Source organism: Dipodomys spectabilis, unplaced genomic scaffold (assembly GCF_019054845.1).
Source record: "Dipodomys spectabilis isolate Male_0828 unplaced genomic scaffold, ASM1905484v1 ptg000018l, whole genome shotgun sequence".
NCBI lineage: Eukaryota > Metazoa > Chordata > Mammalia > Rodentia > Heteromyidae > Dipodomys > Dipodomys spectabilis.
The window spans coordinates 15,644,604-15,668,936 of record NW_024870695.1 but is presented as its reverse complement, the minus strand read 5'-3'; the positions used below and the strand labels follow the sequence as shown (position 1 = coordinate 15,668,936).

Here is a 24,333-nt window from a genome sequence, read left to right as displayed (position 1 = left end):
AGTGGCGCTGTGGCTCAATCAATAGAGCCTGGGACAGCGCCCAGGCCCAGAGTTCAAGCCCCACAACTGACAGAAGAAGAAGAAGGAGGAGGAGGGAAGAAAGGGAGAAAGAAAGAAAGAAAATGAAAATACAGAAACTCCACATAAATGGGCAGGGTAGGAGACAGACTTGAGCATCTCAAACACAGTGGGGAAAGCAGACAGGCTTGTACGTGTTTAGGTGAGCCCAGGGATTCAGGCCAGAATATTTAAAATATGTTTTTTTTTGTTTTTTTGTTTTGCCATGCCCTCCTGGGACGATGGACCCAGATGGCTGGGCAGGCTGTGGCCTGTGCACAGGAAGAGATGGAGATGTTTCTGCGCAGACCTCTCCTGGGCTAGCCCAGAGCCTCTAGCCCAGTCCCTGCTCTGGTCCTGCCTTAGGACTTCCACTGCTGCAGGCTGTGGTTTGGGAAATGAGAGTTTTGGGGGTGCTGTATGGCTTCTAGGAAGTTGAGGAAGAAACCCCTAAATCTCCCTCTTTGGCCTCTGTTCAATAACAATCCTTGGTGAGATCTTGACAATTTTCTGCTCAAGTAGAAAAACAAGGCCTGAAGTCATCATGTTTAAATGCAAGTGGTCTCTGTGTTCAGACTGTTATAGAAACCACAGCACAAAAGATTCTGCAGGCCCCAAGTCTCCGCCACCTTCTTTCCCCTCCAGGGGGGAGAAACCTTTTCCTTTTGCTAGAGGGGACCCTTGCTTTTGGCTAAAAATGCAATTCTGGCCAAATGTAGCGATCACTACTGTAATTCCAGCTCTCAGGTAGTAGGGAGAGGAAGATTAAAAAGATCTAAAGAGAAGTCCGGGGCCAATGGCTCACATCTGTAATCCTAGCTACTCAGAAGGCTGAGATCTGAGGATCGTGATTCAAAGCCAGCCCGGGCAGGAAAGTCCATGAGACTCTTACCTTCAATAAACCACTCAGAAAAACAGAAGTAGCTCTGTGGCTCAAGTGGTAGAGCACTAGCCTTGAGCTGAAGAGCTGAGGGACAGCGCCCAGGCCCAGAGTTCAAGCCCCATGACCAACAATAACAACAAAATCTAAAGGGATAGGGGGAAAGAAGGAGAGGGAGCAGTAAAACCGAAACTGCCTGCTTGGGTTCAAAGCTTAGTTCTTTCTCAGCCCTGCGACCTGGACAAGTTACACACCATTCTGTGTGTACATTGAAGAGATGGTAGGGAGCCTTTTTAGAACATTGCTGGGCACATAGGAAGCACTCTGCTAAAGCTAGCTATTGTGATCTAGGAAGAAGAGTGGGAGAGGGGTTTGTTCAACCCTGGTTCCAACTCCCCAGCAAATGATTTGCAACACATCTTGCAGAAGTGCCTGAATGGGGATACTCTTGGTGGGCTTTTCCCAACGCAGCCCACCCTCACCTGTCTCTAGTTCACCCAGGGGCCCAAATTTGCCTTTTTTAGGTCATGTCAAGAAAATCAGACCAGGGGCTGGGAAGGTGGCTCAGTGGTAGAGCGCTTGCCTTGCATGCATGAGGTCCTGGGTTCAAATCCTCAGCACCACATAAGCAGAAAAAGCCGGAAATGGCACTGTGGCTCAAGTGGTAGAGCACTCGCCTTGAGCTGAAGAGCTGAGGGACAGCGCCCAGGCCCAGAGTTCAAGCCCCACAACCGACCAAAAAAAAAAGAAAGAAAAGAAAAGCAGACCAGCACCTGACCACCACTTGAGACACAGCATCCTTGGACAAAAGATGCAAGGATGTTTGCTTGCTTGCTTTCTGTGCTAGCACTTGAACTCAAGGCTGATGCTCTACCACTTGAGCCACAGCTCCATTTCTGGCTTTTTACTGGTTAATTGAAGAAAAGTCTCACAAACTTTCCTGCTCAGGCTGGTTTCAAACCACAATCCTCAGATCTCAGCCTCCTGAGTAGCTAGAATTACAGGCGTGAGCACTGATACCTCCCCTGTCCCCTCACCATTTTTTTTTTTTTTTTTTTGCCAGTCCTGGGGATTGAACTCTGGGCCTAGGCTCCATCTCTGAGCTTCTTTTTGCTCTACCACTTGAGCCACAGTGCCACTTCTGGCTTTGGCTTTTTCTGAGGAGTTTACTGGAGATAAGTCTCACAGACTTTTCTGCCTGAGCTGGCTTTGAACCAGGATCCTCCAATCTCAGTCTCCTGAGCAACTAGGATTACAGGAGTGACCACTGGTGCCTGGCAAGGGCCCTCTCTTAATGTCCCTATATTTCTGCTTTCTCACTGGTAAAAATGAAAATCCTAAACCCCTCAGGGAGATAAGGCTGGGAAGTCTTCTGCAGCCAGCCTCACTCCCTGGAGCCTTGCCACGCCCCCTCACCTGACTCCTCCCACCAGGATGCCTCTACAGAGCTGGAAGCCTAAGTTCTGATACCTGGCCTCATGGGCTCTAAAGCTGGAAGCTTGGACAAGTGAGTGACTCACACTCTTTGTGAAGATCAGTAGGAGAGCTGGTCCCTGAGCCAGGGCTCACAGGGACTTGAGCAAGCAGTGTCACCTCTGATGACTGACTCCCTTTCCCACAAGCCAGATCAAGTGACTTAGTCATTAACATGAAACTCACCCAGAAGAGCAAGATCTGCCTCCCGGCACTGCATAGCCTCCACAAACTAGGGGGCTGGAGGGCTTCCCATTCTATTTCTGACCCAATTTTTAGGCAAACGGCTTCCAACTTGCTTACTCTCTGGCTATAGGAGGGGAAAGTAAAGACAGCTGAGAGAAGTAGGACTGAGTCCTGGAGTTTTCAGTCCAAGAAAAAGCAGGAATTTCTATACTTCTTCACAAAGGCACTTTGCAGATAATACCTGTGAAGAAATAATCTGTGTAACACAGGAGGCTGAGATCTGAGAATGGCAGTTCAAAGCCAGCCTAGGCAGGAAAGTCTGTGAGACTCTTCTCCAACTACCACCGAAAAATTGGAAGTAGAGTTATGGCTCAAGTAGTAGAGTACCATCCCTGAGTGAAAAAGTGACAACCACCATACCCTGAGTTCAAGCCTCAGTCCCAGAATGACAAAAAAGAAAATCATCATCATCATCATCTGCCCGTCCAACCCCTGACTCCATCTGTGAATTTGGAAACCAGGTTGAAATTGCATCAGGGACTGAGCATTGGAATGTACTTGTATGGCCCTGGGCAAGTGGCTGTATCTCTTTGCCTCTCTACTACCTTATTCTAAGATGGGGTAAACTATAATACTGGTGGGTGACCCTGAGCAAGCTTAACTCTCTGTGCCTTGATTCCCCTTCAGTAAATGAGCCTGGACAGTACCTGCTTGTAGTATGGTGAAGATCACAACACATGCACAGCAATTTCCAGTACCTACTAAGTGCTCAGACAGCACAAATGAGACCAATACGATGAAAACAGAAGCAGGAGGTGTGCTAAGCAGAGCGCGGAGATGATGAGACTGGAGGTTGATGATGCTGAGCTGCTCCCAAAGGAGGAAAGCCTTAGGAGAGGTAGAGCCGATGTGTTGGGAGCTTGAAGGAGTGAGGAGTGGAGGCAGGGTGTGAGCAATGAAGGGATGCAAGCCAGTTTATGGGGCTAGGGTTAAGTAGGGAGCCACAATCAAGCTAAATGTTTCTCAGGCGTGTGTGTGTGTGTGTGTGTGTGTGTGTGTGTGTGTGTGTGTGTGTGTATGTGTGTGTGTGTACTAGAACTTGAACTCAGCATTTTTGCTCAGGGGTGGCCCTCTATTGCTTGAGTCACAGATCCATTTCCAGCACTTTGCTTGTTAATCAGAGATAAGAGTCTCTAATTTTTGTCTGGCTTCAAACCACAAACCTAAGATCTCAGCCTCCTGAGTAGCAGGCTTGAGCCAGTAGCACCTGGCTGTCTCAGTAATGAGGCCTCAGCACTAAAAACAAGAGTGATGGCTTCTTAACTCTCACCTCTGACTTGCAGCCCCACCTGCTGCTACACCTGGCTGTCTTCCAGTAGGGGCAGGATTTAGGGCTAAAGTTAGAGCCAGGCCTGGGGGCGTTCACACAACTGCTTTGAACCCAAATGGGTCAGCTGCATTCCTGTGTTTGAACTCCTGGGCAAACTATTTCTCCCGGTGTTGTGAACATCCAACCAGTAATGGGGTCATCTAGCTGAGTGCTTGGTTCATAGTACATTCTTAGAAGACACAAGTCATCTATCCTCCTCCTGCGGGCTGGGAGGCTCTGTGAAGAGGGGGAGCAGGACTGTGACTGGCACTGACTAAGGACACAGAGGGGAGTGTCCCCCCACCCATCCCCGCTGGTAGGCTGGATGGAACTGAGGACCTCACTTCGCTGGCCAGCGCTCAACCACTTGAGCCGTTCCTCCCGTTGGGCTTTTTGCTGGTTAATTGGAGATGGAGTCTCAGGGCGTTTTCTACTGACTGGCTTCGAACCTCATCCTCCAAGATCTCAGCTAGGATTACAGGCATGAGGCACCAGCGAAGGGACAGAAAGGTTGTTTTTGTGTTTAATTTACCCCCTCATTTGCAAAGGGGCAAACCGTTTGGCGCCCCGGTGGGAGCCCCCCCCACGCCCCTCCACCCGCAATCCCCAGTACCCCGTAACCTGTGACCTGGGTAAAGGGTTCTGAGGGCCGGGCTGGACGCGGGGACTCCGCCAGGAGGGCAGAGGGCACCGAGCTCGGCGCACGTGGAAGCGACGGCTTTTCCTAGCGGGTGAGCCGGAGCCTCCCACCCGGCTGAGGGGACGGACCGCCGGACGAGCGGGCGGTGGAGGTGAGTTCTGCAGAGCCCTGGCATCGGTGGGAGTGTCAGCAGGACTTACGTCGCTGTCCACGGCCACGCCGATGACGGTGCCCTCCAGCTCCGCGGACGGGCGCCGCGTCCATCCCGCCCCCCTCCCCACCCCCCTGCTCCCAGTCAGTCCCACCTTCGCTCCGGCTCGCGGAGCCGCCGGGGCAACACGGAGGCGTGGCCCGCGGGAAGCCCGCCCCTTTGATGTGCACCGGCACCTCTGTGATTGGTCAGTCTCTTGTGACGTACCGAGACTGCGGTGGACCCCAGTGCTGCGGCAGCCGCAGCGCCGGCCGCGGCTCCGGCTCCGGCTCCGGCTCCCGGGCACTTAAAGGGGACGCGGCGGCGGCGGCAGCGGCGGCGGCGGCGGCGGCAGCAGCCCGGGGGAATGGGGGGCAGGTGGGGGGAGCCATCTAGACGCACGTCATCCACGGTCCTTCGGGACTGGAGGGACTCGTGAGCCGGAGCCCAGGAATCCGGGGGTGGATAAAACACCGCGCCCCCCCCATTCCGTAAGCACCCCGAGCTCTACCCTGCACCCTAATACCTTAGCTAGACCCCCCCTCCCCAATCTTTACACTCAAACTCAGCCGGGACAGACCTCTGCCACCGCCGCCCCCACGTGAGTCCTGGGTTCTGGGAGCTAGGGAAAGCTGGGGTCCCAGTGTTGGGGTGGGGGGGACCGTGTGGAGTTTGAGGACGCTTCTTCACAAGGGTGGCAGGCCGGGGAGGGGGGGTTCCCTGGAGCAGAGGTATGAGCCCCTTCCTCCTACCCCAGAAATGTGGTGCCCAGGTACCCTCCATCCCTGACAAAGTCCCCTTGGTCTCTGCCACCCACAAGTCCTCCCGTCTCCCGAGCTGCGCACCCCCCGCCCGCATTAGGGCGAAGCGCCCGCCAGCTGGGGGTGTGCCAAAGTGCCTGCTTTCCAGTCACCTCTAAAAATATCTCCCCCCCCCCCCCCCACCGGCAGCTGCCACCTCTCTGCCCCTACCCGGTGAGGATCCCGGCTCAACTTAGCCACCCAGGCAGGGAGAGCCCCGAGGTGACTCCTGGTCCCAGATTCTTTGTTGACACAAAGGCACAGATCCTTACCACTTAAGAGAGCTCACATCCCAAGGAATCCTCCCGGGCAACAGAGGAACTCCAGCTGGCTTTCCCAGAGACCCCCACAGTTCTAATTCCGACTGATGCTGTGGGATTCCCAAGTTAGCTTCACCTCTCTGAGCTTTTTTTTCCTATCTGCTATTTTCCATGTGCTTGGAAAATGATGGATTGGGGGTGGGGGGTTGTTATCTGGGGGGAAATTTGGCTTAATTGTTGGGTCTGATTTCTAATGATTTATAGTAGGAGACTTGCTCTTAGGCAGACAGGGCTTGTTATTGTGAAGTTCCTGAGTCCTCCTCACTCCTCATTCTCATCCTGCTTGTTTCCTGTGGAAAATTGTCCCAAAACCTTTGTAGGGCCTCCGCCCACCCATTCAGGGAGGATTTTCAAGCTTTACGGCTTATGCCGAAGAGGAACCTCTTTCCCTCCCCCATCCCCAGGATTTAAACTAAGAGCATTTGTGGCCCTGCCGGGAGGGATGGGCAGGAATTTGTGGTTCCACCTAGGAGTCAGAGACTGGAGGGATAGGTAGGTGGGAAACTGTGATTCCAGGTGAAACCAGATGTAAGAGCATTTGTGTCAAAACTGGGAGAGCCAGGAGCCAGTGGTTCCTGCCTGTAATCCTAACTACTCAGGAGGCTGAGATCTGAGGATCTCCTTTCAAAGCCAGCCCAGGTAGGAAAGTCCATGAGACTAGCCTTGAGCTGAAGAGCTCAGGGACAGTGCCCAGCCCAGTGTTCAAGCCCCAGGATCACCACCAACAACAACAAAACGGTTGGGAGGAGTATACAGGAATCTGTGATCCCAGGTAGAGCCAAGGCCAGCAGACACTAATGGTAGTGGGACTGGAAACAGACTCCCTGCCATCTCTAGGAAGACTTTCTTCTCTCCCTGCTCCAGCCTTCAAGAGGAGATCCTACTCCCTTCTCTAAGAGGGACTCTGATCACTCAGGACAAAGCTGCTGGAGGTGAGTAACCTTTCATGTTACAGGAGCAAGCTAGGGACAGGTCCCTGGTCTGCTTGGTGTAGGGGTGGGATGTCAGTGCATGGCTTTCTCAGTTGGAGGGAAGGAACTCCAGGTTGCTTGGCTTTCTGCTCTGGAAATGAAAAGAAACAAGAGCAACTTGCAAACAGTAAGTGCTTAAAATGATTCCCCTAAATACCATTATTAGAGGAAATAAGACTGTTTTTTTACTATGGGAAATGACAAGTTTCGAGCATAATTAAAGATCAGTAAAATGGTCAAAAAACAGGCTGGAGGGTGGGGCGAGGGGATGGGGATCAAAGTACTGATAACCTTTCCTATGAGATTAAAACTGGCCTCAACCTAGTTCGTGCCTGTAATTCCAGCACTGGGGCAGTGACGGTAGGAGCAATTCAAGACCAACCTGGGCCTTAGGGAAAAGAAATTTAGGGGCTGGGAATGTGGCTCAGTGGTAGAGTGTTTTCCTAGCATACATGAAGCCCTGAGTTCAATTCCTCAGTACCACATCAACAGAAAAAAGCCAGAAGTTGCACTGTGGCTCAAGTAGTAGAGTGCTAGCCTTGAGCAAAAAAAAAAAAAAAAGCTCAGGGACAGTGCCCAGGCCCTGAAGCCCCAGGACTGGTGTAAAAAAAAAAAAAAAAGGAAGGAAGGGAAAGGATGAAAGAAAGAAAGAAATTTAGTTTCTGTGTGGCTGGTGGTGAACCTTTAGTATCTTTCTATCTGCTTTTGGTTTCACTGCCTGCTTGACACATGCCTGTCTCCATTTGCTTTTACAATGGGAGTGGTATCTTCTGACCTTTCTCCTCTGACTGCCAGGCCCTAGAACATTCATATCAGCCTGGATTGACTGGGGTCTGACCTGCCTCATTCCCCCAGTATATGTCATTCTAAAGCTTCTAAATCTCCTTCATCATCATCATCATCATCATCATCTCTCTCTCTCTCTCTCTTTCATCCTCCTTTTAATCTGTGTTTCCTCTCTCAGAGCCCCTATTTTTTGTTCACTGCCCCCTTGAGTTTTGCCCTTTCCTCTCCTGACTTAATGTTCTTGGGGAAAAGACCCATATTTCATCTCTATGGACAATTATTTGTGTGCAATCAGGGAGCAGGGAGAACGGAGACACCTCTGGAAGGTTTCCAGAGCTAGTGTCCTGTTCCTGGGATGAACCAAGCTATGTCCCAGCGAGACTCACCTTGACAAAGTCAGAGGGGTTTAAAGTGTCACCCATCTTCACCACCAGAGGGCAGCAGACAACCAGCTCTTTGCTACTTGATCTCTTGCCTCTCAGTTTCTCCCTTTCTTTCCCAGCCGTCTCTGATGGCTCAAAGGCCTTTGGATGGAGAGGTGGAAGAGTTCAGAAGCATGGAAAGCTGTAGATAATACCCTTTGTAGCTGCACTGACAATGGCCCCAAGCAGTGAAACCTGGTCCCCAAAGTCATACAGCAAAATCTGGCAGATTTCAATATGAAGCTCAGTTCGGCGGGACCCTGGAAAGCACTGGGGAGGACCAGTCCTAGATCAATTGTAAACACATGGCCTAGGCCAAGAAGAGAGTTAAATTCTCTGCTGATCTTATAAGAGTGATGAGCAGAGAGAGAATACTAGTATAGGGAGCCGGTACACAATGATGGAGCCTATACATACAAGGGTACTGATGATACTGGAGGAAAAAGCCTGGGGACTGGACCTCTTAGATCTGGTCTGAATTACTGTGGGAAAGTGTTTGAGCCCATCTCAGACTCCAGTGGTGCCATCTGTAACCTCTCCAGCATGCTTGGGGACCATATGCTGATGCGTAGTGCTTCCTGGTCTGTTTCAAATCAAGAACTTGATTTTTCTGAGACCCTGGTTATAGGGTTTTTGTTGTTTTGCTTTTGTTTTTGTGCTGTCACTGGGGCTTGAATTCAGTCCCACGCCCTCACTTGGATTTTTTTCACCTGAAATGGGGTCTGTATCAACTTGAGTCACACCTTTGCTTCTGGCTTTTTGCTGGTTAAATGGAGAGAAGAGTCTCATGGATTTTTCTGCCCAGATTGGCTCAGATCTCAGCCCCCTGAGTAGATATTACAAGAGACATAAGCCACTAGCTTCCCACTATTGCTGAGACCCTGGGATGGAACCTGTGGTTTAGCAGAAGAAATAAGACCAGGTGGGCCTGGATGGTAGAAGCAAAGCCACCAGACTGGACACCTTTACATACACTTTTATGGTTGTTAGGTGCTCTGGACAACAGCTGGAGGCCAACAGAGTCCCTAGACGTGGTGCTCAGGGTGATGTACTGACAATGAGCGGGTGTTTTCCAGTTGCTGGCCTCCGATGCCTGTCTAGGGTAAGTGGGTCCCTCTAGGATGAGGCCTGTGCCCCCACTTTTCCAACATGGGGTGGAAAGAGCCCATCCAGCCCCCTTGCAGGTTTGTCCTCCCCTCCACTGGAGCTCCACCAATCCCTGGAAGCGCCCATCTCAGGGGTGAGGTCTAGATGCTTTACAGCCTCAAGTCCCAACCCCTGAGACTCCCAGTGGGTTGTTGGTGAAACCACAGGATGACTCTAGATATGAGAGGGAAGGGACAGTTCAGTTAGGGAGACAGGAAGCCAGGTTCAAACCCCAGCTCAAAAATGAGGAGCTTGGACTTCTTCCGTTTCGCAAGGTTGCTTGGCCTAAGAATATTAAAAAGTGTTGAGTGAGTGAGTCCAGGTCTAGCATCCATCTCACGAACTGGGGCATACAGCTAGGGCAGAGGGGAGAATGGCAGCAACGGATATTTCTGCATCCGCACAGATGTGTCTGCCCTCCTATACAGCCATTGACAAGCATAGGTGGCAGGGACGTGCAGCTATGGGCTCCTGCTGTCTCCATATGCTTGCCTTTTTTGTCCCCTGATACTTCCCTGTTGTCCCCCATCCTCTCCCATGCTGCCCTCCTGCACCATTCCCTTCTGAACATGAGACCCTGGCTCAGGGTCTCATTTCCTGGACCCCTCCTCCCCTTTCTTCCTATCTGACAGTCTGATTCCACTCTCCCCTAACATGAAGACTTCCCAGCATCCTCTCCTTTCCCCACTCCCTTCCTCCCTCTATCTCTGCTTTTTCAGCCACCGCTGCTGTCTCTCCTCTCCCTTACCTGTCTCCCAGGTTTGCCGTGGCCTGGTGGGGGCTTCTACCTCCCCAAGCCCCACTGCTTCTCCTGCTGCTTGCTTGCTTCGGACTCTGGCAGAAACCATGGCAGAAATCCCAACTGCTGACTCGTTCCTCCCAGGGAACTGGCAAGTGATTAGTGACTAGCTGTCAGCACAGGACTGGAAAAGTCCCTGCAGATGTTACCTGTGTCCTGTCCCTGGTCCTCTGCACGGTACCAACCACTTTGTCTGGCAACAGCTCCCCTAAAGAGGCTTCTCTGGGTTTTGTGTGGTTGGCATACCCAGAAGGCTTGGCATTTGCTGTCCACAAGCTTTGGATGGTGCTAGGAGCCTTTGCTGGAGCCTGGGTCTGTGTTGACTACTGCAGCCTGATAGGCCATTAGTCCAGCAAAGACCAAAAGGAGAATAAGCTAACTGGTTCCCTCTATCTGCCTGTTAGAGTGAGTGGAGTGTTCCCGACACCCTTTGTGCTCACCAAGCACACAGGCCACCGGAAGTCTCCCCTTCTGTCTAGTCCAGGAACCTCCCAGAGGCCTGGCTTTAGGCCTAGCATGGTCCCCCGCCCCTGGACATCAATCCCAGTGTGGTTAACTGAGAGATAGCAAGAAGGGTCCGGTAGGGACAGCACGGGGGGTGGGGGGGGTGGGAGGGACTGGGGAGGGGGCGGAGAACTGCTTGCTCCTCCAGCGTAACCAGCCCTTGGGTCCTCCTCAGGTCTTCGACGGGCCAGCACCCCTGGCCGAGGCCCGCTAACCAGCCTCTCCTCGGCCGGCTCCTGCCGCGCCGCCTCTCGCTTGCCCCCTCCTCCTGCTGCTTCTCTCCCCCCTGCTCCCAGGACGGCGGGATGGCGGCGCAGGGCGCGCCTCGCTTCCTCCTGACTTTCGACTTCGATGAGACCATAGTGGATGAAAACAGCGACGACTCGATCGTGCGCGCCGCTCCGGGCCAGAGGCTGCCCGAGAGCCTGCGCGCCACCTACCGCGAGGGCTTCTACAACGAGTACATGCAGCGCGTGTTCAAGTACCTGGGTGAGCAGGGCGTGCGGCCCCGGGACCTGCGCGCCGTCTATGAGGCCATCCCCCTGTCGCCGGGCATGGGCGACTTGCTGCAGTTTATAGCCAAGCAGGGTTCCTGCTTCGAGGTGATTCTCATCTCCGACGCCAACACCTTCGGTGTCGAGAGTGCGCTGCGTGCCGCCGGCCACCACGGCCTCTTCCGCCGCATCCTGAGCAACCCGTCGGGGCCCGACTCCCGGGGACAGCTGGTCCTGCGGCCCTTCCACACCCACAGCTGCACGCGCTGCCCGGCCAACATGTGCAAGCACAAGGTGCTCAGCGACTACCTGCGCGAGCGGGCTCGCGACGGCGTGCACTTCGAGCGCCTCTTCTACGTGGGCGACGGCGCCAACGACTTCTGTCCCATGGGGCTGCTGGCGGGCGGGGACGTGGCCTTCCCGCGCCGCGGCTACCCGATGCACCGCCTCATCCAGGAGGCGCAGAAAGCCGAGCCCAGCTCCTTCCGCGCAGGCGTGGTGCCCTGGGAAACCGCCGCCGACGTGCGCCTCCATCTGCAACAGGTGCTGAAGACGTGCTAAGGACCGCCGCCGCCTGCAGGGGGCGCTCGAGGCGCCGGCGCGGAGAAGGGCCCGGGCCCAGCGGGAGGGGTGGGGGAGTGGGAAAGACAAACCTAGTTTTACCATTCCCTCTTCCCTTTCGCTTTGCTACGTCCCTCCGGGAATTTCTGGAGTTTTGTCCATGGGAAGGGGCGGGGGAGGCTGGGCAGGGGGGGGAAGGGGCTGGGAGCGGGGTTCGGAGCGGTCCCTATCTATGCAGTTACCCCAGCTCGGCTGCCGCCTCCCCGTTTCCACTGCAAACGATCAATCCAGGAGTCTGGCCCAGCGAGGGAGTGGCGTGCAGGCCTCTAGAAAGGTAGCAGTGTTTCCCAAATATCCTGTCTTCCCAACTTGGAGGAAGGGGCTTGCTGGAAGGTGCGAGAAGGAACAGCTCCCACTGCTTTTAACTGTTGCCTTGGCCTGTGTAACCTCCCCTCCCCCAGCCTTCTCTCCAAGAGACCCAGGATTCCCCCCCACATTTGCAAAGCCGCACACCAGACTCCCCGGCGGCTGACAGATGACAGCTCCAGGCCTCCTAGATCTTGCTTCCGCCACTGCAACTCCACCCTATTGCTGTTCTTGCCTCACCCTCGGCCCCCAGCCCATCCCACCAATACCCCTGAGCCAGGAGGAACCATCGTTTCCTGGTATCCGGACGAGGTAGCACACTATCCACCTCACGTTTAAGGCCAACCAGGGACCTCTGAGCGTGAGAGTGTGTCCCTCGCACCCCAGCCTCGTCTATGCAGCAAGAGACCAGGGATTTCACCAAAGTCGTCCTCCACGCCCCTCTCCTCCCCTATGGAACCGAAAGCCATGATGTTTTTAAGCAGAGCCAGGGAAGCCCAAGGTCCTCTTCCCTCTGGTGTTTTTAAACCTATAAAAGGAGGTGAAGAGGGACGAAGTGACTGAGCTCTCTCGCGCCGTGTTCTGAGTGAGATAACTGTTTTTCGAAACTCCATTTAAGTAGGGGGGGGGGGAGATCTTCAGCTTGAGGAGCCAAGACTGAATGCAAGCAAAGGGCTGAAGGATAAGGAACAGCCAACGGCTGCTCCAAATGGGGATAGTTGCAAACGGGTGGTGATGGTGAGATCTGGAACCCTCCATAGGGCTCTACTTAGCAAGAGCCTTAGAAACCAGATGACTTGCCACCCCCACACCCCACCCCCACTCTGCCCTTTTAGTCTTGCAGGACAGTCATTTGGAGATTATCAGCGTTTTATTGCCAGCAGGCACTTGCAGGTAGAGAGCCCCACCATGCATGCTGTAGGGACCTCTGGACAAGGTGACCAAACTCCTTGGTCTTCAGTTCTTTCTCACCTGTAGCTGGGCCTCTTCTGTCTCCACTAGGGCCTCCTTCCCATGGCAATAGGGGAAGGAACTGAGCTCTAAGCCTAGAGGTAGACAGGTCTCATCTAGACTTGACTGGAGCTGGCTTTGGTCTGGGGTTCAAGGCTCTGTGGGGACAGTTCCTGAGTTCATGCAGGGAGAGCCCTGGGCGGTCAAGGCAGTTAGCAGCTGGGCTCCACATAGTTTCCTGGAAAGAATCCGGTGCCCTCCGAGCTGACCCCCTCACACCAGCCATCCGAGTAGCGGCGGGTGACACAGATGGTGGTGCCCGCAGAGAAGGAGAGCTCGTTGTCCTTCTGACCGGTGTATGGATACAGTGTCACCACTGCGGGGCAAGAGGAAAGGGTGCCCCTTGTAAGGTGTGCCTCCTGTCCTTATCCAGACAGGATGCAGGGGCCAGAGTCCTGAACTCTAGGGAACCTCTGAGGGTGAAGGCCACAGGGAAGAAGCTTCTTTCAAACCTGGAGGCCCTCCCCAGCTCAGGTAATATTCAATATTGTGTCAGCTTAAGTCAGAACTCCATCCGGAAAAAGTGGGGCGTCTATGTTCACCTTGGCAGCAGGAAGAGAAAATACATCTGAGGGAGGTAGAAAAGTTGGGGGGAGGGACAACAGAGTCTAGAACCCTGGCAACAAGATCTGGTGCCCTTTTAGTCCCACAAGTCCGGGTACCTTTCTCCAGGTATGCAGCAGGGACCCAGCTGGGCTCGTCGCTTCCAAAGCCTGGCGGGGGCGGGGGCAGCTGACTCAGTTCGCTGTCATCTTCCAGGGCCGGAGGCGGGGGCAGGTCCAGGGGCGGGGGCAGGTCCAGGGGCGGGGGCAGCTCTGCGGGAGGGGGGTAGGAGGAATGCAAAAAGTCTGCCCCTGTGGCACTGGCCACGCCCACATAACGGTCGGGACCCTGCTCGGCTGGAGGAGACCCCAGGATCGGGCGATTTCAGGCAGTGTCCCTAGGACACACCCATCCGGGTCCTCCCACAAGACCTCCATCCTGTGGCAGCTGCTCAGAAACCTTGGAGGGGCAGCTGATTAGCTGCAAGGTCGGAGCCTCAGCTGCTTAACTAAGCAGGAAGATGATCTGAAGGTTAGCCTGGCCCGGGTGGCTCACACCTGTAATTCAAGCTACTCGGGAGGCTGAGATCTGAGGATCACAGTTGGAAGCCAGTCCGGGGCAAGAAAGTCCCCTGAGACTCAACCAGCAAAAAGAAGAGGTGAGGTGAGGCTCCAGGGGTAGAGCACTAGTCTTGAGGGGAAAAAAAAAAGCTCAAGGACCGCGCCTAGGCCCAGAGTTCAAGCCTCAGTGCCAGAAAAAAAAAAAAAAAACCCAAAAAGTTGTTTGAGACGTTGCCAGCACCAGCCTGGGCTGGAATAGGTACCAAGTCTTTAGTTCACCTTTGGTGGCTCCCAGGACCGCCCCCTCCAGGGTGGGCGGAGCTGAGCCCCGAGGAGGGCGGCGGGGGGCGGGGCGTCGCAGGTGGAAAGCGACCGCGCCTGCGCAGGGGCGGGGGGGGGGGCGCCCCTTACCTGGCGGGGGCGCAGACAGCACTTCCAGAGGTGGAGGAGGCAGGAAGACTTCGGCGGCCACGGGCGGCGGAGGCGGGGCTGGGGGTGCGGCTTGCCCCTTGGGTTGGGGGACCCCTTCGGCGCTGCTGAAGGCCAGGGCAAAACCAAGTTGAGGGGCACGGCGTGTCCCGGGGACCCCGCCCGCACACGCGGCGCCCCGCCCCCAGTGGTGTCCGTGGTCGCAGGCCAGGGGACCCCCATCTCCACCCCCCCCCTGCCCCCCGCTGCCCAGCCACTTGGGCCTGCAGCGCTCACCCGGCCGAGGTCAGGGAAGAGGCGGACGAGGCGGACGAGAGTTTGCCGTCGGGCACCACGGGGAGCTGCACGGGCTCGGGGATCCGGGGTGGTCTCCTGGGGGTTCGGGGCGGAGGGAGGAGGTGGGGTGAGGGAGCGGGACGGTTCGGGGGGCAGGGCTCAGGTTCGGCGAGGCGGGGCGGCTGGTGGAGGGGCATCTTTGGGGCCAGGCCCCCAGCTTGGCTGGGGCACCGAGAGCTGCAGGCCGGGGACGGATGGGGACAGTCCCAGGAAGGGCGGTTTGGGTGACCCACGGGGCCGTACCCCAGCGTGGCGGACGTAGGTGTGGCAGGCGCCTTGATGCTCTTGCGAGACAGGGTCCCAGTCCGGGACAGCTGTGTGCTCAGGTCCTGGAGGGAGGGGTGGGAGGGCCGGCATCTGGAGTGGGGGAGGACAGTCCCCCACCCCATCCAGAGAGGAACTAGCGGGGGGGGGGTGGAGGGGGGGACAGGGGCAAAGCAAGTTCCCACTTCCCAGCCCCCGCCGCCTCTCCTCCCTCCCCGCCCCCTCCCAGCCAGCCGTGTCGTGGCGAGATGCTGCGGGCACAACCCACTCACAGTCTGAGGGCCACTTCCGCTGCACAACCACAGCGTCTGAGTGAGCCCCTCGGCCCCGCCCCTCCCCCAAACCGGCTCAGACCCCCAGAGTTTGCATGGCTGGATGGGGCTTAACTTTCATTAATCCTCAACCCAAGCCTGAGCTGAGGGAAGTGGGGAGGAGAAGCATGACTTCCAGAAACCCCACCTGTCATTTTCAGAGACCTCAGGGAACTGACTCCGCCCCCCCCCCAGCTGAGGGTAGAGAGAAGCAGGGCCCAGGATCTTAAGGGGGAACTGTACGAATGATAGGTCGAACCCCATGTTCAAGAGGCCCCTCTGTAACTGATGTTCTATGTGAGTCAAGACAAGCCCAAGAGGACTTGAACTGAAGCATACAGAATTAAGTTGGGGGTTTGGTAGGTAGCTTTGTGGTAAACCCTGCGTGCTTACCAAATACAGGGTCCTAAATTCCATCCATAGCACCACACACCCACAAAGTAAGTTGGGCAAAAGAATTTACTGGTTTGGGGCTGGGAAGGTGGCTCAGTGGTAGAGTGCTTGCCTTGCATGCATGAGGCCCTGGGTTTGATTCCTTAGCACCACATAAGCAGAAAAAGCCAGAAGTGGCACTGTGGCTCAAGTGGTAGAGTGCTAGCCTTGAACTGAAGAGCTGAGGGACACAGTGCCCAGGCCCAGAGTTCAGGCCCCACGACCGGCAAAAAAAGAATTTACTGGTTTGGAGACTTGGTAACTGAAGAAAGAAGTCTAATTTCCTGGTGAGTGTGGGGGCTATACGTTAAGAACATCAAAGGGGTCATATAGATACTGATCTAATCTGGGAGGTATAAGTATGGAGAAGGGAACTGACATGAGTTGGGGGTGCCTATCTCCCAGGAGACAGGCTGAGAAGAAAGTGCCAGAGTCATGCGCTTCACCATATCCCTCTTGTGTGCCTGCAACCTGCCCCTTCCTGCCACCAGCAGCTCTCGGGTAACTCTCAATGTAGTGACCTCAAACCACCAGACAGAGGAAGTTGCTGTTCTCATGTGGCTGGGGAACCATTCCCATACCCACCCTGACGTCCTCTCTTCCCTTTCACACATACACCCACGGGTGCTCAGAATCTCACTCATCACATCATCTGAATATAGGGTAAAGACCAACTTTGGGGGAGGGCATCACAGAAGGATGAGATCTGAGGGTGGAGGGGGGAAGGGTTCAAGATGATGGCTTCTGGGAATGAGGAAAGAAGGGTTGCAGGGTAGAATGCAAATATGAAGAACAGATCCTTTGAGTCAGGAGAGTAGGTGAGTAGTGGGGAAGAGGGGCACCCTGTACCTTGATCCCATGGCCAATGTCATCCAGGCAGCCAAAGTTGAGGGGTCTCCTGTAGTAGGGTGTGAGTGGAGGGAGAGTCTCAGGAGCAATGACCTTCTGGCCAGGAGGCAGCCGCTGGACGGTGGCTAAGGTACCAATCTCCCGTCTGGCCACCTTCTCCATATGCATGTTTACCATCTGTGTGACAGGGTTTGAGATGACAGTGGGGAGGTGGTGGAGTCTGTGTCCAACACCTTCCCTTTAAGAGAGGAAGAAGACAAAGGCTTTGGGGTGAGGATGGGGCTGTCGGAGGCAAAGATGTCCTGAGAGTGAGTTTTGTCCCTTTGGGTACCTAGCAATTGGGAAAGAGTAGCAGGGAGGATGGAACCACTTTGGAGCAACTTCCTAGTGCAAGAGAATGATGGTTATTATTAGCTGAGCAGGAACAGGAAGAAGGAAAAAAAAATCACAATGTCCCTGGGGATGCTGGGAAAGGATTGAAGGACCTGTGGCAGGCTCTGGAGCAGAGGTGGGGGTCACAGGGCAGTGGCATTGAATATAGCTGGATCAGCTCTCCCCTTCAGGGTACAAATAAGTGAAATGAACTTCCTCTTGGAATGTTCTATAGAGAAGCCTACAGTGCTATGAAGTAAGAGGAAAAGACACCCCCCACACAGGTGATGATGCATGATTATACTAAGTGGATAGTTGGACCTGTGCGTGTGCTTTAAGAGGCAATCCCTCGGTCAAGGATCCAGGAAGGAAGGCAGAGGGTGTGTATATGAGAAGGAAGGGGCTCTTCGTAACCTGCCAAGCAAATACCCTAAGTGAAGGAAATTCATTAAGACCTCGTTTCTATTTCTATGTAAGCAGGATCATTTTGCATATCCTCTGTATTAGTAAAGAATCATAAATCACAGATAAAATTTTCATATGTCCAGGGAGGCATTCAGAGGAAAAAAAAAAATATATATATATATATTTAAACTGCCTTCAGGGAACTCTTAATGGAATGGGGCAGCAAGTCCCCTGTCTAAGACACAGAGACAGGAAGACCCCAAAAGTTTAAGTGGAGCAAGCATTACTAGCTACTCTGGAGGCTGAAATCTGAGGATCATAGTTTGAAGCCCTCCCAGACAAACAAATCTGTGTCTCTTATCTCTAATGGACCAGGAAAAAGCCAGAAGTAGAGAGTTGTGGCTCAAATGGTAGAGCACCAGCCTTGAGAAAAAAAAATCTAAGAAACAGTTCCAGGTCTGGAGTTCAAACTCCAGTACCAGTGCGCTCTGTCTCTCTCTCTGTCTCTGTCTCTGTCTCTCTCTCTCTGTGTCTGTGTCTCTGTCTCTGTCTCTGTCTCTCTCTCTCTCTCTCTCACACACACACACATACACACAGAGCTTAAGTGAAGTTGGGCAAGCAGACATGGAGAATAGCATGAAGGGGATTTTGCTGCAGAAAATGACTGAGTGAGCCCAAATAGTTGGGGGTCAACACAACACACCTTCCCACCCCCTTACCTGGCCCAGAGTGCTCACACGGGCTTCCACCTGCCGCAGGGCAGCCCCCTGTAGGTCCAACATGCGCAGAGTGTGCCCAGCCAGGTTGCCCACCTGGTAGGCCACACTGGCCAGAGCCTGGGTGGTGAAGGCCATGGTCTCCTCCAATGCCTTCCGCTTGTCTGTGGCCTGAAATACACACAGGCCTGGTTAGAGGCCAGCACATTCCACTGGGGCCTTGGCTGACTGGGGTGGAATGGGAAAGGACCTAGAAATGGCAGGAGCTGAAGTGGGAGGAAGCAGCAGTCCCTCTTAGAGGAGGTTTCTAGAAAAATGATATAGTCAGAAGACTCGGGCCATTAGAAAAGCGAGTTTGTAGCCTCGAAGGCAAAGCCACCACTCCTCCAATAAAACCCTTACTGCCTTCCTGAGGACTTGAGCAACAAGGAGCTATTTGGGGGTTATAGAATGCACAGTAGAAAGGAAAGAGGAAGGTATTGCTAGTTGCAAACATTCTTAAAAGCTAAAAGCAGAGTGACATTGTCCAAGAAAAAGTATACACACTACCTGATTTATGTAATCCCTCTTTGCATTACCTTATAATAAAACAAAAAATAAAAAAACAACCAGGTGCCAGTGGCTCACATCTGTAATCCTAGTTAATCTGAGGATCAAGGTTAAAAGCTAGCCTGGACAGGAAAGTCTGTAAGACTTTATCTTCAATAAACTACCAAAAAGCTAGAGGTAGAGTTGTAGTTCAAGTGGTAGAGCACTATACTTGAGCATAAAAGCCCCGAGTTCAAGCCCCAGGTCTAGCACATACATACTCAGAAAAAGGAAACACTAAAAACTAATATACCCCAGACCTTCAAATTGGTGTCTCCTAGAGTAATACAAGAAGTCCATCCTGGATGGTTCTCGGAAGTCTCTGCGCTTCGTTTAACCTCATCTGCAGGTTGGTGTTTGGACATTCACCTAAGGGAACTGTGGCCCAGAATGGGGTTACTTCCCTCACTCATTCTGTCCAATTCTCAATGTGCTGAGAATAAAATCCAAGCTTCTGAACATGGCAGCCTCACATACAGACCATTCAAGTCTGCCTTCTAACTTTCTCTTCACTCATTCCCTGCCCCCACTCCCTTTACTTAACCCCCTTCAGCTGTTCTCTTCCTGTACAAACTAGATGATTTCTACCTCCCAGCCTTTGTATTTAACGGTAGTTCCTAGAATCCTTTTCCCTAGTAAGTTTCAGCTTCTCAGCGAGGTCTTCCTTTCTCTAACCTAAGCTTCCCCCTGGCCCACCTCTCTGTTGCTATCATAATTACCCTGATTTCTTTTTTCTTCACAATCTTTAGCACTATCACACATTTATCTATTTACTTGTTTTAGTGGGGGTGAGGGGAGGATACAGGTGCTTAAACTTAGGGACCCATACTAGGTTAAAGCTCTACCATTTGCTAGGTTCCCAGCCTATTTGCTCACGCCTATAATCCTAGCTATTCAGGAGGCTGAGATCTGACAATCAAAGCCAGCCAGCCCGAGCAGGAAAGTCCGTGTGACTCTTAACTACCAAAAAACCAGAAGTGGTGCTGTGGCTCAAGTGGTAGAGCGCTGGCTTTGAACTGAAGAGCTCAGGGACAGTGCCCAGACCCAGAGTTCAAGCCCCATGACAAAAAAAAAATAATAATAATTGCATACATTTGTCAAGGCTGGACTTGAATTGGGATTTTCCTACCTCCACCTCCCGAGCAGCTCGGATTACAGATGTGAGCTACTATATTCAGCTTCTGTTTAACTTCTCTATGTCATCTATTCTTAGCCTCTTCACAAAAAAAAAAAAAAAAAAGTAAATGCTGTGAGAGTAGGAAGTTTGTCTGTTTCACTGTGTATCCTAGCCCAGAGCAGTGCTCCCCACATGTAGAAGACATTTAATAAATATGCGTTTGAGGATTGGTTAACAGATTGAATAGAAACTGAAATCTTTGCTGGGCATCATGCTACTGCATTCCTGACGCTGGCTGCGTCACACTACTGGTTAGTAAAGGAGCAGTGGGTAAGGAGTGGCTGAAGACAAAAGAGGATTTTTGTCAGTTCCAGATCAGAATGTGGGGGCTGGGGCAAAACTTCTCTGGTGTCTTTGTTCCCCAGGCAACTTCCTCCTCCCACTTGAGCTTGCTGCACTCTAGGCTGTACCTTTGGGGGGGGGGGGGGGGGGGATAGAGGAGAGCCAGGACAACTCAGGCCAGGACCAGTGTAGTTACGGACAAGACTGCACTCTGGGATCTGCTTGCCTGGGCCTTCAGGTGTCCCTCAGGATCTGTCAGGTGTCCTGAGCAATACCTGGAGGCCTCCAACCTAGCCTGCCAGAACCTTCTGGAAAAGCCATGTCATGGCTCTGACTTTCCTGACTTTCTGTTCCAGGAAAGAGATGTTCATTTGCATGTTGGGTTATATCTCTTTCTATATACCCAACCATTTTTGCATATCATCAGTATATGTCACCAAGAACCTTGAATGGGAGAAAAAAATCAATTTAGGAGATTAAGTAAGAAAAAAAACAGTAGATCTTGTTCTAGTTCAAGATCTTCCTTTAGTAAGTAAAGGAATAGTCTCATCTTCTGGACCAGAAAAGTGTATGCTTAGGCCCAGTCCTGGATGCCTGGATGTTTTCTGATTCTGGATTTGGTCTTGGATCAAGGTTAGGTCTGGAGGAACAGAGGATCTGGGATCCTTCATCTGGGCTGATGGCTTGTTCATTATGCAAATGACTGTCTGCAAACCCAACCAAGCTTGACTGAGAACCCTGTAGTACACCAGGCTGCCTTCTTCTCCCTTTCCTGACACCTGGTTGAGATAGGAGGGAGAGGTAAGACCAGAAGACCCTCAGTAAGGCCAGGTAGCTGGTTATGTGGTCTGGTTGCTTCTTCTGTCAAGAAGAAGCAGGAATCCTGGGATTCTGACCTGTGTGGTTTTGTCACTTGGCTAAAGTAGAATTTTATTGTCTTCATGAGACCTGCCTCCCTCTGATGAACAAAGCACCAATGATGCTAACTTAAGGATGCCTTCTTAAGGACCAGGACCCAGACTGCTTATTACACTATCACATTTAACTCCTGTCTACTCTGGAAAAGGTGTAAGAATCAAAGAGGTTGTAAGAGGCCAGTGGCTCCTGCCTATAATCCTAGCTGCTTAGGAGGCTGAGATCTGAGGATTGTGGTTCTAAGATAGCCCAGGCAGGAAAGTCCATGAGACTTTAATCTCCAATTAACCAACAAAAAGCCAGAAGTAGCCAGGCACTGGTGGCTCACGCCTGTAATCCTAGCTACTCAGGACTCCGAGATGTGAGGCTGGTGGTTTAAAGCCAGCCTGGGCAGCAAAGTCCATGAGACTCTTATCTCCAATTAACTACCAGAAAGTGGTGCTGTGGCTCAAAGTAATAAGGTGCTAGCCTTGAACAAAAAGAGCTCAGGGACAGTGCCCAGGCCCCAAATTCAAGCCCCATAACCAGCCAAGAAAAAAAAAAAAGGCTGGAAGTGGGGTTGTGGCTCAAGTGGTAGAATATAAGCCTGGAGTAGAAAAGTCAAACAAGAGAGAGAAGCCCTACGTTCAAGCCCCAAGTACCAGCACACACACACAAAAAAAATCAGAGATGAAACTTGCTTGTAGTTGGTAGGTGGCAGAACTGAAAATGGAACTCAGGTCTTCATGACCACACACCTTGTATATGCCAACGAGAAATGACCCCTCCACAAGCCCTTTGAGATGTATGGAAACTTGAAGGAACAGAAGGGCCTGCTTCCATCCATGATCATGGGAGCATGCCTCTCAGCGGTAGGCCAACTATGCAGGCATGCAGACAGCCCACCAGCTCCCCTACAGGCTGCTCATTCAGCGTCCGCACAGACCAAAGCTACACTCAGTCTAGCTACAGGTTTAGAAAGTGTGCTATGGAGTCTGAATTTTGGCTTGAATCTAGGCTCTGCCACCATCTTGGTAAGGTGAGTTACCTTTACCAAACATCAGCTTTATTCTGTGGTAGGAATAGCACTGGCCTCACAGGGCTGGGCCAGGAAGGAAGGAGCCATGCAAGAATACAGAGCACTTTGTTATTATTATTATTGTTGTCATCGATGCTCTTTAATCTGCCATATCTCAAAGGTACTTGCTACGCTTTTCCCCAACACTCTTATGCTAGAAGGTCCCTGGTGTCTTTAGTTTGGTTAGAAAAATGAAGTTTTGGGCTGGGAAGGAGGCTCAGTGGTAGAGCGCTTGCCTTGCATGCATGCGGCCCTGGGTTCAATTCCTCAGCACCACATAAGCAAAAAGAAAAAAAAAGCCGGAAGTGGCGCTGTGGCTTAAGTGGTAGAGCGCTAGCCTTGAGCTGAAGAGCTGAGGGACAGTGCCCAGGCCCAGAGTTCAGGCCCCACGACCGGACCCCCCCCCCCCCCAAAAAAAAAGAAAAGAAAAGAAAAATGAAGTTTTAGAAAGCTGGAGCTGGGTGCCAGTGGCTCATGGCTGTAATCCTAGTTACTCAAGAAGCTGAGATCTGCGTATTACGGTTCAAAGCCAGTTCAGGCAAGAAGTTCAAGGCCAGCCCAGGCAAAGTTAGTGAGACCCTATCTCAAAAATAAAATTTAAGTGAAGTTTGGCTCAAGTCTCTCTCTCTCTCTCTCTCTGTAGCTTTTAGAGAGAGAGTCTCACTATGTAGTCAAATGGCCTCAAATTCATGATCCTCTTACTTCAGCCTCTGAGTGCTGAGGGTTACTAGTGTAAAGTACCATACCCAGCATAGTTTGTCACTTTAAGAGAGGAAAAAAAAAATGGATCTGTGGCTCAAGTGGTAGAGTGCCAGCCTGGGGCGGGGGGTGGGGGGTGGGAGGAACGCAAAGCAAAAGCATAAGACCCTGAGTTCAGGCTTTAGGACCAGCATGAGAGAAAAACAGACAGACAGACAGACAGAGACAGAGAGAGAAAGAGAGAGAAAGGAAGAGGAGGAAAGAAGACAAAGAGTGCAGATAGTGTCTTTAAATCGCACATCTGGGAGACAGAAAGGAGAGGAAAGATCTCAGGAGGTCTGGAAGCAGTGAGGCAGGCTGCTCTCAGCTGAGTGAGCCTGGACAAGTCCCTTCACCATCTGAGCTATGGTTTTCATATCCACAAAATAGGAGACACAATAGTTGTTTCATGAGGCAGTTGTGGGATTCATGAAAGCACAGGGGTCTCTGGTCATTTACTTCCCTGCTCCCAGGCCCTGATTCAGGAATCTGTCCCAGGACAGACAGATTCTGGGACAGTTCTGGGACAAACACAAAGTTTAAATCACACGCAACAATAACAACAACAACAACTGTTCTCCAATGCCACTCTCCTTTTCTTTTCCCAGCCACCTGCTCCCAGGAATCATGTCATAAATCCCCTGCCCCTCCGCCAGACCCTTTCTCTGTAGTCCGATAGGCTGTGACTTCTCTCTATCCATCCTTAAGTACCAACCAACAAACTCCTTTCCTTTTCCTGTCTTGAGTTTACAACCATGGGAAGTTCTTCTGAAATCTCTCCTAAATCCAGCCTGAAAATGTAATGGTGTCCAGGCACTTTGAGTCTCTGGAGTGAAATGCTCTGTGAGAGATGAGCCTGGCTGACGCTAGAGACCAGGCTGGATAGAGGATGCTGCCTGGCTGGGTCCTCTGAGACTCCGGTGGAGAATGGGCTTTGCCAGCACTTGGGTAATATGGGATCCGGGCTAAGTTTGGGGGACCAGGATGAAATCAAAGCCTGGAGTGGGAGGGTTTTTCAGCTAAGCACCTGTCAGGTGGCCTCCCTGGCCCTGCCTAAGGCTCAGCAGCACAAGGGTCCAGCACCCCTCTCCCCACCCCCCATCATGTCCTGGCCTGTGCCCTCTCCACTTACTTTTGCATAGTTGTCTTCACAGTAGTCAGCCACCCTCAGCAAGGCCCTGTGGTTGCCCAGCAGAGCCTCCCGGCCCGTGGGAATCTCAAACTCTTGCAACTGCTGTAGCTCCGCCATGGCCCCCAGCCGCGTTGGGCTCCCCCAGGGGAGCCTCTGGTTTTGAGCCTCACCCTGCCCTTGATTGGTTGCCCTGCCTCCCCTCCCTCTTACTGCTTTTGGTTTCCTCTTCGTGAGAGACCCAAACCTGCTTGC

At 52.7% G+C, this 24,333-nt stretch overlaps 2 protein-coding genes across 10 annotated transcripts; one reads left to right on the top strand and one right to left on the bottom strand.

The window, feature by feature from the left end:
* Window positions 1-374: 374 nt before the first annotated feature.
* Window positions 375-24,198, bottom strand: Abi3 (ABI family member 3). Of its 5 annotated transcripts, XR_006146455.1 has the most exons (10): window positions 24,082-24,198; window positions 18,196-18,363; window positions 16,700-16,876; window positions 15,087-15,172; window positions 14,784-14,879; window positions 14,490-14,614; window positions 13,638-13,790; window positions 13,043-13,291; window positions 7,602-7,607; window positions 375-389 (listed from the first exon to the last, which is right to left on the bottom strand). XR_006146455.1 is itself a non-coding variant. In XM_042672627.1 (8 exons), exons 1-8 carry the CDS (start codon window positions 24,196-24,198, stop codon window positions 13,128-13,130), a joined length of 1,086 nt encoding a protein of 361 aa, XP_042528561.1. In that variant the 3' UTR covers window positions 12,822-13,127. The 5 variants fall into 5 exon arrangements, 4 of the variants coding, with proteins under 4 accessions (XP_042528561.1, XP_042528570.1, XP_042528577.1 ...); XM_042672627.1 differs by lacking the exons at window positions 375-389; window positions 7,602-7,607 and having other exon boundaries at window positions 12,822-13,291; XM_042672636.1 differs by lacking the exons at window positions 375-389; window positions 7,602-7,607 and having other exon boundaries at window positions 12,822-13,291; window positions 14,490-14,611.
* Phospho1 (phosphoethanolamine/phosphocholine phosphatase 1) lies at window positions 4,414-11,757 on the top strand. Of its 5 annotated transcripts, none has more exons than XM_042672683.1 (4): window positions 4,414-4,446; window positions 6,780-6,847; window positions 9,085-9,196; window positions 10,840-11,757. In XM_042672683.1, exons 3-4 carry the CDS (start codon window positions 9,152-9,154, stop codon window positions 11,596-11,598), a joined length of 804 nt encoding a protein of 267 aa, XP_042528617.1. In that variant the 5' UTR covers window positions 4,414-4,446; window positions 6,780-6,847; window positions 9,085-9,151; the 3' UTR covers window positions 11,599-11,757. The 5 variants fall into 5 exon arrangements, with proteins under 5 accessions (XP_042528617.1, XP_042528592.1, XP_042528587.1 ...); XM_042672658.1 differs by lacking the exon at window positions 4,414-4,446 and adding an exon at window positions 5,148-5,286; XM_042672653.1 differs by lacking the exon at window positions 4,414-4,446 and adding an exon at window positions 5,148-5,396.
* Window positions 24,199-24,333: the final 135 nt, after the last annotated feature.

What these genes read in the sequence shown, in the direction of transcription:
- Phospho1 (XM_042672683.1), top strand. Translation starts at nt 9,152, where the DNA reads ATGAGCGGGTGTTTTCCAGTTGCTGGCCTCCGATGCCTGTCTAGG. An exon ending in GCCTCCGATGCCTGTCTAGG is followed by an intron (nt 9,197 to 10,839) that starts GTAAGTGGGTCC and finishes CCCTGCTCCCAG; the next exon opens with GACGGCGGGATGGCGGCGCA.
- Abi3 (XM_042672627.1), bottom strand. Translation starts at nt 24,198, where the DNA reads ATGGCGGAGCTACAGCAGTTGCAAGAGTTTGAGATTCCCACGGGCCGG. An exon ending in TCTTCCCTGACCTCGGCCGG is followed by an intron (nt 14,615 to 14,783) that starts GTGAGCGCTGCA and finishes CCTGGCCTTCAG; the next exon opens with CAGCGCCGAAGGGGTCCCCC. An exon ending in GCTGTCTGCGCCCCCGCCAG is followed by an intron (nt 13,791 to 14,489) that starts GTAAGGGGCGCC and finishes CCCCTCCCGCAG; the next exon opens with AGCTGCCCCCGCCCCTGGAC.